The sequence below is a fragment of the Hippopotamus amphibius genome, chromosome 4, assembly GCF_030028045.1.
Source record: "Hippopotamus amphibius kiboko isolate mHipAmp2 chromosome 4, mHipAmp2.hap2, whole genome shotgun sequence".
NCBI lineage: Eukaryota > Metazoa > Chordata > Mammalia > Artiodactyla > Hippopotamidae > Hippopotamus > Hippopotamus amphibius.
Window position 1 is genome coordinate 48,351,356 of NC_080189.1, and position 12,281 is coordinate 48,363,636.

General features: G+C 40.5%; 1 protein-coding gene across 2 annotated transcripts in view; it reads left to right on the top strand.

The window, feature by feature from the left end:
* Nucleotides 1-12,281, top strand: part of CPVL (carboxypeptidase vitellogenic like) — a 118,314-nt gene that overhangs the window by 62,223 nt on the left and 43,810 nt on the right. The window contains exons 8-11 of one of the 2 annotated variants that reach the window (XM_057733956.1): nucleotides 310-432; nucleotides 1,088-1,219; nucleotides 4,408-4,506; nucleotides 6,082-6,255. In XM_057733956.1, coding sequence (XP_057589939.1) covers nucleotides 310-432; nucleotides 1,088-1,219; nucleotides 4,408-4,506; nucleotides 6,082-6,255 — 528 coding nt within the window. The remainder of the gene's footprint in view (nucleotides 1-309; nucleotides 433-1,087; nucleotides 1,220-4,407; nucleotides 4,507-6,081; nucleotides 6,256-12,281) is intronic. The other variant, XM_057733957.1, reaches the window with a different exon arrangement.

Genomic DNA, 12,281 nt, shown 5'->3' on the forward strand with positions numbered 1-12,281 from the left:
CAGAATTGTGTTCACTGGTGTCTATGGTATTTTCTTTCGGAAGGAAATTAGAATGTTCACTTAGGACATGTTCACTTACTATTTTTTGTGCTCCTAACCTGTGACTTGCATGTCACTTGGTGCTATTCGGGATGACAAAAGAAGGAAGGGACAGGGCTCTGTGCTACTGTGAAATCTGCAATGTGAGGTTAAGAAATACATGTGTCTTATGGAAACACTGCTTGTTTTATTGTGATTTTAAATTGCATAAACACCTCATTTTAGTAGCATCGACTTGTGATGGTTCCTTTTAACGTTTACCCTTCTCAGTCTTATGCCGGGAAGTATGTGCCCGCCATTGCCCACTACATCCACGTTCTCAACCCTGGGATGGCCATGAAGATCAACCTGAAGGGAATTGCTCTTGGAGATGCGTATTCTGATCCTGAGTCTGTAGGTAGCTCTTTTTTCCTTTCCATTTTGTTCCTTAAGGAGATTAAATCCCCTTTAATCAGATGGAGGCTCCTCTTACCCTAGAGACCTAACTTCATAAAGGGAAATACTGTTGTTGCTCAGTTGACTTTCTAATGATTTAAATCTTCTAATTTTTACCAAATGTTTTACAGTGTCAGCTTACTATGTCAGCCTACGTTGGCTGTAAGTGCAGATATCCGTGTGTGATTGTATGCGTGTGTGTGCTCGGTGTGTTTGTGTGTATTTTGTGTACATGTGTGTTGTATGCGTGTCTGTGTGAGTATATGGTGTGTACTTGTGTATGGTTTGTGTATATGTGTTTGTGTGGTGTGTGTACGTGTGTGTTATACACACACTGTGTGTGTGCTGTGCATGTGTGTGGTGTGTGTCTGTGTGGTGTGTGTGTTGTGTCTTGTGTATGTTTTATGTATGTGTGTTTGCGTGCTGTATTTTGTGTTGTGAATGCACTGTGTGTCTTGTACGTGTGTGTTTGTGTGGGGGTGTGTGTACATGTGTGCGCGTGTTGTCCTGCGCCGCTAATTGACAAGTTATAAAGGGTTATTTCACAAGCAGATGGGCTTCGCGCACATCCCTCCCTCTCCGTGTGGTGTCTGTTTGCCTCTTTTCTCCTCAGATCATAGGGGGCTACGCACCATTCCTGTTCCAAATTGGCTTGTTGGATGAGAAGCAGAGAAAGTACTTCCAGAAGCAGTGCGATGAGTGCGTGAGATACATCCAGGAGAAGAAGTGGTCTCTGGCCTTTGAAGTGAGTTCCGGGGCCCGCGTCGCCCTGGTGTGAGGGGCCCCGTCTGAGAAGGTCCCGGAAGCACCGCCGTGGCCTGGCCTGGCTCTTTGTCGTTAGCAAAGGTGTATCTGTGGTGCTGTCCAAGATCGGGAGGCGACGCAGTGAGCTTGTCATGAAGAAAAGAACCATCTGGGTTTCTCTGAGTTTACTTTGGCAATATTTTAAACCTGAGATCACCCCGGGGTGTTTATCTAACTGTGTCTTTCATGAACTGTTTTGATTTCTTTAAATGCTGTGTGGGCCCTGGAGGCATCCCTACCATAAAGAAATCAGAAGAAAGGCAACCTGGAAAGTGGATGCATATGCTTCCACATGTGCTCTAAACCCTTCCAAGGCTGATATCCACACACAGGGCTCCAGCTGGGGAGTGGCCACAGTGTAACAAATGTCACATGTTCCTGTGTGTCAGGAACAAAGGGTATAAAGGGAAACTTTTACAAAGGGCCATTGGCATTTGTAAATATTGTCACATCGCTCTCCTAAAATTGAATTCGAGGATCAAGTAATGTGGTTATATTCTTTAACCTTTTTTTTTTTCTTCGGTTGTTTAACATGTAAAACTATAGTAAATATTAGGATACAGGAGGGTCTTGTTTGTTTGCTTGTTTGTTTTTTGGCCAGTGCAAAGATCACATGTAAGCAACCTTCTTTGGGGAGTTTCTGCCACCTTTGCCGTAGAGCCGTCCTATTTGACACATATGCCAAATGAGGTGAGGACTGACGTTTGAGGCCTTTAATCGTGTTCCTGGAAGCACAGCCTGTCACAGTTTAGCTAACAGCATTGCTCTTATTAAGGCTGAGGCCTGCTATTAATAGTCGTTTAGGCGCCGTAGGTCAGCTGGTTCAGATCAAAACAGGAGGCATGGCAACGTATGCAGAAGGGTAGGGTAAGAAAGCTGTGCTCCATTTTACAAGTAGGGTGCCAGGGCAGGGCCTGCCCTTGCTGCGAATTCTGACAGCAGCAAGCTGTGTGATGGGGGGGCCTCAGGATGTCCTGAGCCACCCTGCAGGACCCTGGCGGGTTCCCCTTTCTGTGCCAGGACCTTGATGTGGCTGCAGAGTGTGGATTCAGAATTTCTTGTGCAATTGTGAATGTGAGGAAAGGAAGAAGGATCTTACTGGGGACAGGTTGGGTCCTTCTTCAACTTGTCATCACAGTATTTTCAAGACTGGTTTTAGGCTCTCTGCTGTGGTAGGCAGAAAGGGTAAAAAGGACTAAACTTTTAGAATTTAGAATGAATATGAAAGTTTACATCGCATGAGACCCATCTGCAAGTGTGACATTTGATGTGTTGCTAAAGAAGCGTATGTCAAGGGCAAGCGTGAGCAGTGTCAAAAGCAAGAATATTTGATAGACTCACAGGGATAAAGAAAGCAGAAAGATGTCCGTGGTGCGTGGTCCAGCAGCCTAAGCACCCTCAGGATTAGTGAAACTGTTGAAAAGTTCAAGTTTTGAAATTTTTTGTGTATTTGAAGATAATAAGATGGCCCATGGAGTCTCTCCCAAACCAGATTCACCAAAAAATAGAGAACCACCCCACACCCCCCAAAAAATCTCTTGAAGGTATGCAATGTCTCTGTGACCATTGGTCCAAAATCTTGAGTGACAGATGAAAAGACTTGCTTTTTCACAGGAAATAGATAAAATGATACTTAGGAAAGTAAGCAAGTAGTGGTGAAATGTGTTTCAGCGTATGCAACACAAAACTCCAAGGAAACCTGAACCCCAAGAGAATACAAAGGTCAAAATCTCTCACCTAAGTAATAAAGCTTTTTGATGTTCTGATCCCTTAAACTGATTTAGTTAATAAAAGAGTGGTAATTCAGAGCTGAAGGGACCTTTAGGGGGATCGTCTTCTCTCCTGACACATACCCCTGGCTTACGCCTTCTCGCTGTGTGAATATTTTGGCTCCTGCATGTGTCACCTCCCAGCATTACTCTTGTCATCATTTCTGGTGACTGACGTCTCTAGGTGGATGATCTTTTTCATACTTGGTCCTCAGTTTCTTAGTCTCTCATTTATCTTGTTCTTCTCATCGTAGCTGCTCATACCCGTTACCCACTGCAGACACAGCCAGCAATCACTCCACAATCTCAGGTGCAACAGATACAAACATCTTCCTCCAACGGCCACCTCCCATCCTCCCAGCTCACTTCTCCAAATATGCCAACTTGAATAATAGCCCTGCAATCCCGTTGTCTTTCAGTCCATGGATTCTGCTACCTCTTCATGGTCCCCTACCCTGCACCCCTGCAAGTCTTAATTTCTCTAATTACACAACATAAACCCAAGCTCAGTCATCACATACATTCCCGACCTATGCCCCCTTTGCACTTCCTCCAATTCCTTTGGCCAAACCGCAGTCCTGGCTCGATGCCCCCCTCTACCACTCCGTGCCTGCCTCCATGCAGCTCAACACGACCTGAGACAAGCACACAACCATGCTGACTGCTCTCATCCTCAGCTAATGACCAGGTTTTCAATGTCAGTAGTCCGAAGACAACTTCCACCAATTCTAAGCACCTTCGTGCATGTCCCTATCCTCTGCCCTATTTCCTCTGCCCTGTTTCCTCGTACATGGGTGAGTGGTCAATGATCATGTTACGGTAACACTTCCCCACAAGGCTCACTCCTGCAGTCGGGGCCTTAGGGCTTGCAGTTTCCTCTGCCTGGAAATTCCTTTCCCTAGATGTCTGCATGTCGTGCTTCCTCCCTTCCAACAAATGCCACCTTCTAAGTGAGACCTGTTTCCTCCTCTCTGCAGTGTCCTCTCCACCCTCCACCCAGGCACACACGCGCGCCCGCACACGCCCATGGCACTTCCTGTCCCCTTTCTCCTTGTTAGTTATCTCCTTAGCCCTTATCACGCTCTAATACACTGCATAGTTTACCTATTAATGCTTGTTTACTGTCCCTTCTAGAATATAAGCTCTATGAGGGAGCATGTTTGGTCTGTCTTGTTCACTGCTGTTTTCCCAATGCCTTGGACAGTGTCTATAGTGCAGAGAAGGTGTGTGGTAAGTGGTTGTTGAATGAAACAAGGTGAGAATGAAACAGCTACTGAATAAATGAAACAAAAAATGCCTGTGTATTTTTACCCACCCTGATGTTTTCCTCTTTTCTTTCTCCCCCCCTCTCCCAAGCTAGTTACTGGATAAACTACTAGATGGTGACTTAATAAGCGATCCTTCTTACTTACAGAATGTTACAGGATGTTCTAATTACTACAACTTTTTACAGTGCAAGGTAATGACAACATTTAAAAAACCATAATAGTGTTTGCGTAAAACTTTTGGCAAAACCAAACTTCCTCCGATTTGGGAAATATTATAGCTAACTTTACACTAGACAAACATGTCCAAACTATATTGCATTATTTGATCTACTAATCTATAGGAGTTTTTACCCTGCCAATGTTGTATACATTATAATCTGACCATTGAGAGTGTGTGATATTCCAGATAACTCAAAAAAAAATCTCCAATTAACACAGTTTTCCCCCGATAGAGCTTGTTATACAGAAGTTCTTTTGTGAAGGAGAGAGGCCAGAATTGCAGTTCTGGGTATCAGGTCCCAGAGCTCCAGTCCTGTAGTGAGTTTCTTGAGCATGCCCACATGATTTGTTCTGTGCTTAAGACAGCTTGGATAACCCAAACTGCCAAAGCCTTTATGAAAATATTTGCTTTGTCTTACTTTTAACTCAAGATGTTTCGTGTGTTACTAATGGCTCTCACTTCAAGCCCTCCGGAATATTTCTCAAAGTATTCAAGTAGTTTCTTTCATAAAAGTAGGGCAGAACTTGATGTCTTTTGTGTAGAATTAATCAAATAAGACAAAGGGAGCCAAAGTGCGGATTTGGATTTGTGCAATCCATGTCTGGTATATATGACAGTGCATTCTGTTTTTAAAATTGCCTTAGTTATGAACTATTTTTTGTAAGTAAAATATAAAGCTAATTTCAATGGAATTTGCCAACACTGTGGTTTTGGATTTAGATTCTATCAAGAGGAAAACATATGCTAGGCAAGAAAGAAGCAAAATTTGTGATTATATTTTTTCTTTACAAAGTAATGTATTCACAGTTAGCAAAAAAAAAAAAAAAAGATCCACAAAATTGTAGATTTCAAACTCTAACAGTTTTTTTTAATCCTTTTGTAACTTTTTAAAAACAACATTTACTCCTTTTTTTTCTTTGTTTAGCATAATTAATCTTATAGAGACTTTTATGCAGTATTTTTTTAAAAACAAGGCTCATAACAACTTCTCTTTTGTCTTATGTCCTTCATAAAGTATCACCTGTTCTTACACTTGATATATTTTCCCTCTTAAATTATGGTCAGCTGATTATTTTGTGTGTGTGGTTTTAATAAACAGTAGAACACAAAAAAGAAATCCTCAGCTTTTAATCCACCACATCACCTCCCTGGCCCCTTGTGGTCCATTTCACCTTCTTGCCTGAGAGCCTCCAAGAAGGAGCAAATTGATTTTGATAATCTCACCCCTTCATTTTCCCTATCTTTGCCCTGAATGGGGTTTTTAACTGGAGTCACAGATCACAAAAGTTTTGTTGTTACAAAAAGGAAAATCCAGCATCTGCAAATTGGATATTGGCTCCAAGAGTATCAGATCATCCAGATTTGCTTGGTAAAATTTGAATTTCCCCAAATCCCCAAGGTAAAATATTCAGGGTGGAGACAAGTTAATAGGTCACATCTTGTTCATTGTGATATATGATGGGAGCAATTTGAAGCTTTCCCCAGAGTGCTGGTCCCACCACCCACTCATGTTCCCTAATATTTTTCTTATGCCCCCTTCTGCCAGGAACCTGAGGACCAAAGTTACTACGGGAACTTTGTGTCCCTCCCGCAAGTGAGACATGCCATCCACGTGGGAAACAAGACGTTTAATGATGGAACCATAGTTGAAAAGTACTTGCAAGAAGATACAGTAAAGTCAGTGAAACCGTGGTTAACTGAAATCATGGATAATTATAGGGTAAGAGAGTTACTTTAGTTATTATCTATTCTAGGAGCTTTTCAGATTACCCACAGTAGAGGTGACCTTCTTTTACTTGTAATTTGACTCCTGCCATTTTTTATTTTATGATATCTTACAAATGAAAATAACAACTGCTGCATTGTTTGATTTCTTTGAATTAAAAGTTTTATTTTTTTCCTCCTAATTAAATTACTTTCCCCCGATAGTTCCTAAAAATGAAATTCTCTTTGGCACATGCCACCTCTCATCATTTCTTGAGAAGAGAAGGAGAGCAGAGCCGAGAAGATGACTGGCCTTGTGTAAGCCAATTTTCCCTTATTGTTTGCTTTATAATATTAATCCCAGTGAAGTCAGGAGTAATTGAAATCAGCTGGCTATTCCAAAAATGCTTTTTTGCTTGGTAATTGCCTTCATTCACATCTCTCAACCACAGTTTCTTCAGTGTCTGCTTTAGCCAAACATTGTGCCAGGCCATCAGGTTGAAGCGATGAATGAGACAAGGTTCCTGTTTTGAGGCATGTAAAGTCAGGCACTGTGTTAGCTGGTTGAGGTGTTCTGCCTGATTTGCTGCTGGAGGAGATACCAGAGGTTCAGGCAAAGGAGCCATGGACCCTAGAACTCTCACTGTGAGGGAAGGACACCCCGGGCAGGTGACAGAGGGAAAGTCATCCTGTGCATTTCTTTCCTGCTACTTCTCTTCTCACCTTCTCCTCTGACCCTCCAGGACTGTTATCACTTGTCCTAGGCGTGGTCTGGGAACGACGCAGCAGGATGAGCGTGCTAATGATAGAGAAGATCACCATCGGAGGTGATCCACTTTCTCTCCGTTTTCTGGCAGAGGCAAGAGTAATGTCTGGATGAACAAAAAACAGGGCAGACAGTAATCAACACACGAATTAGAAAAACAAAAAGGCAACCTCTCCTCAAGATACTTTATTTCTATCTGTCCAAAAATTGTCCTAATATACTGTTTTTATTTGAACCAGACTCTTTACTGCTATTTTGTGACATAAGGAAAACACATTTCTACAATGTCTATGTTTAGGAATAGTGTCCCTTGGGATTGTTCAGTATACAACTTCAGTACCTTCAGTACCGATTGCATTAGAATCCTTGGCCTAATGCAATCTTATTAGATTGTGTTTCAGAATATGCCCAACCTAGAAGACACATTTTCTGATCCTGCCTCTAGTACACAGAGTTTGAATCCCTAATTTACAGACTTTACTCAAAATAATCTAAAGCCAATGGCATGCAGAATCTACAAACACATTATAAAGCTGCAGAACTTGATGAAATACTTACTTTCTAGGCAAAAAACAGGCTAACTAGATGAGTTCAGAATTTCAACCACTCTTGTGGTTGGTTCTGTTGGGGAAATGTAGTGGCCCTTAGTGCTTGCCCGCTTGGAGCCTTCTCTGAGCACCTTCTGGTTGTCCTCTTCACTGAGCTCTCAGGCCATGTGGTCTCTACTGCTGTGGTCACACTTAGCACACTGCAGTGCCATTATGGGCCATCAGTTGTAGTACCAGCTTTGGGCAAATGTCAATCACGCATAAATGAATGAATGAATGAATGAATGAAAAATCAGTTCTATAAATTAGTGCTCTATCAAAAATATACCTAGTAAACTTGTTCCTAATCCATCAGATGTTTATTATCCACAAATGTATTAAACCAAAAAGAGCTTAGCACTAGTGTTTTCAAGATGTAAACAATGGGCTATAATATAATGTTAAGGAACGCAAAATTTTTTTTGAGTGGAGCGCAGATAAAGAAGTTCCCATGTATATTTTTTGTGCCTTTGGAAGATAGATTTTCTCACTGTATAAATTTAAATAGAATATGATTCCTTTCTCAGCCAAGTGAGGATAGCACGGCCATACGGTTCACCTGATGATATAAACTCTCCTTGTGTTGGCTGATCGCTATGCAGTGTCCACCTGCTTGATAAAGGAGAATATACTGATTAAAGATGAGCCTGCATTTTAATATTTAAACATACCTGTCTCTGTTTCCCATGTATCCTGAACCTACCATGAATTCCAATGAAATCAGAATATTTTCTAAACTTTCGAACTCTGAATCAGTGGTCAGAAAAAGAGAATAGATCAGTGGTGCAGGTAACCACATTTCCATAAAAAAAGAGAACAAAGTATGAAGTCAGTCTGAGTGCAGATGAAAAAGTGGCTGCTGCTAAAACCGACTGCATATTCACGGCTACAGTGGGCATAGCCCACAGGGCAGCGATTATCTTTGGCATGTCTGTTAATGGTGGTGAACCTCAGTGTGTATGCAGTGGAATCAGAACAACCTAGGTTGGCTTAAAACATTAGTACCCTCAAGGTTATATTTATATATAAGACTCAGTACTAATTTGTCATAGAAAATAGTGCACATGTTTGTATTCATAGGAACATGGAAGTCTTTTTCTAGTACTAGATTCGTTTTAGCCAATGTGGAGTATCTCTTATGGGCTGAGGAAGACCTTCATCAGTTTCTGGAAACTAATAGAACTCTTATAGTACATCAGTTTCTGTATGGATTACATGCAAACATAATCCTTTTCTTGTAATGACCTACAGGGGATGCGTACTCAAAGTCATTCTCTTTTCAGTAATTTCAAATGTTTGGGTGGGAAATTGAAATATCATATTAGCAGTTTCCAAAATAACTAGAAGGAGAAATAATCTGTTGGACTATTGGAATTATTCATGATTAAATCAGATCGGGATTAAATATTATCAGGATTTCTAGGAGTTACCTGTGTCATAGCACATGTGGTTATAAGCATGCGTTCTCAAGTTAGACATTTTAAGTTTGAATTCTGGTTCCACCATTCACTGGCTGTGTTCCTGTGGCGGAGGATACTTAAATACTCTGTGCTTCGGCTTCCTCATCTATGAAATGAGAATAATAACAGTACTTATAGGTGAGTTCTTATGAGGTTCAAATAGATTATGTAGTCACTTCAAACAGTGACTGGTGCTTAGAAAGTGCTTGAACGTATAAGCTCACAACAATGATGTTCAACACATTTTAGCAGAAGCCTTTTAATCACCTGCTATATACAAAAGTTATACGAAAAACCATGGAAAACACAAAAGTAAAAAAAGACGTGACAGACTTCTGGTTTTCAGTCTGGCAAATAAGGAACTCAGAAGGTACCATTCTGTCCTAACAACAAGTAAAAAGCTGAACAACTGAAAAATCAACAACTCCTCTTAGATCTGTGACTGAAGTGAAGTCATCACAGGGCCAACTACTTCTTCACAAATTGGAAAGACAGGTGGATAAAGAGAATCATAACTTTCCTGAGCAGAAACCACCACAAGAACCAGTGCCAGGATAGGAAAACCTGGGCTGTAATTCATGAATTATTGGAGGCTCAGTGGGGATAAGCCTGAGAGTTAAAAACTCCAGCGGAGGGACTTCCCTGGTGGCGCAGTGGTTAAGAATCCGCCTGCCAATGCAGGACACACGGGTTTGATCCCTGGTCCGGGAAGATCCCACATGTCGTGGAGCAACTAAGCCCATGCACCACAGCTATTGAGTCCACGTGCTGCAACTACTGAAGCCCTCGCACCTAAAGCCCATGCTCTGCAACAAGAGAAGCCACCACAATGAGAAGCCTGCTCGCTGCAACTAGAGGAAGGCTGCAGTAATGAAGATTCAACACAGCCAAAAACAAACAAACAAACAAATAAACCATTAAAAAAAAGTTAAAAACTCCAGGGGAATCCAGTCATGGGAAGAAGCCCGCACTTTTGTAGTTTTATCTCCAGGAGTTCTACAATGCTGTCACAGTGAATACTGGAGAAAAAACCCTTCTACTTATAGCAGGAGGAGGTAAAAAGTAACCATTTGGAAATACACCAGAGCATTTTGTTTTTGGTAACAAGGCCTGCCCTCAGAAAGCTATTTTAGCACAGCCTAACCCAGTGAGGTTTTATCAGAGCCTAATATACCCGTGGGAAGGAAAATACTTAACTTCAGCTCTAGGCTTCCATGTAGGGGAAAGATAACACCCAATTCCAGTTGCGGTTAGCTATCCTATCCTACCTAAGAGTCAAGGGGGAGCGACTGCAAAGCACTGGTGAAGTTCAGAGTCAAGGGGCTTAAGCTCCTAAAAAACTGAGAAATAACTCTAGGACTATAGTATGATTCCCATCCCCCACATCTCACCACCATATTACAGAAGGGTTATTTACTATAGTTCCCTGTATCCAGTACATCATGTACATCTTTCAACAAAAAATTACCAGGCATAATAAAAGGCAAAAAGCATATTTTAAAAAGACTGAACAAGCGTTAGAACCAGAGTCAAATAGGACAGGAATGTTGGAATTATCAGACCAGGAAGTTTTGCAAACTATGATATTAATATGCTAAGGGATTTAATGAAAAAAGTAGACAACATGCCATAATAGATGAATAATGTAAGCAAAGATGTGGGAATTCTAAGAAAGAATGAAAAAAGAAATGCTAGAAATCAAAAACTGTAACAGAAATGAAGAATGCATTTGCTGGGCTCTTTAGTAGACTACATGGCTGAGGAAAGAATCACTGATCTTGAGGATATGATAATAGAAACTTCCAAAACTGAAAAGTAAAGAGAACAGAGACTGAACAAAACCAGAATATCCAAAAACTGTGGAACAATTATAAAAGATGTAACATATGCATAATGGGAATGCCAGAAAGAAAAGAGAGAAAGAAACAGGAACAATTTGAAGAAAAAATGATTGAGAATTTTCCCAAGCTAATGTCAGACACCAAACCCCAGATCTAGCAAGCTCAGAGGACACCAAGCAATGTAAATGCCCAAAAAACAATGCCTGTGTATATCATATATAAACTTTAGAAAATCAAAGAAAAAAGAATCTTGAAAGAAGCCAGAGGGGGGAGAAACCATCCCTATAAAGAAGCAAAGCATCAGACTTCTTCTCAGAAACCCTGCAAGCAAAAAAAGTGTTTGAAGTGTTGAGAGAAAAAATCACCAACCTAGGATTCTGTGTCCTATGAAACTATCCCTCAAAAGTGGGGGAGAAATAAACATGTTTTCAGACAAGTACAAATTGAAGGAATTTATTGCCAGGAAACCTGCCTTGCAAGACATGTTAAAAGAAGTTCTTCATAGAGAAGGGAAATGTTATAGGTAAGAAACTCAGCTCTATAAAAAGAAAATAAAAGTATTGGAGAATGAATAAGTGAAGATGGCATGATTGTCTATGTAGAAAATCTGAAAGAATCAATTAAAAAGCTCTTGGAACTAATAAGTGATTATAGCAAAGTTGCAGGATACAGGGTTAATATACAAACACCAATCACTTTTCAATATACCAGCAATGAACAAGAGGAATTTGAAATTAAAAATCTAAACCATTTACATTAGCACCCAAACTATTGAAATACTTAGGCATAAATCTAACAAATTATGTATAAACCTATGTGCAGAAAACTACAAAGGTTTGGTGAATGAAATCAAAGGACTAAATAAATGGAGAGATATTCCATGTTCGTGGATAGGAAGACTTCATATTATCAAAATATCAATTCTTCCCAACTTGATCTGCACATTCAGTGCAATCTCAACCAAAGTTTCAGCAAGTTATTTTATGGGTATTGACAAACTAGTCCTAAAGTTTATGTGGAAAAGCAAAGACTCAGAATAGCCAACTCAGTTTTGAAGGGGAAGAACAAAGTCAGATCTATGACACTACTTGACTTGAAAATGTACTATAAAACTACAGTAATTAAGACAGTATAATATTGGCTGGAGAACAGACAAATAGATCATGGAAGAGAACAGAGAGCCCAGAAATAGATCCACATAAATATAGTCAACGATCACTGACAAAGGAGCAAAGGCAATACAATGAGCAACCTCACTTATGAGCATATATATACAAATCCTAAACAGAATGTTAGCACAACCTAATCCACCAGTGAATACAAAAGGTCAGGTTGGGTTGATCCCATGAATGCGAGAACATCTTTGCGTTAGAAGTTCTAGCATGTAA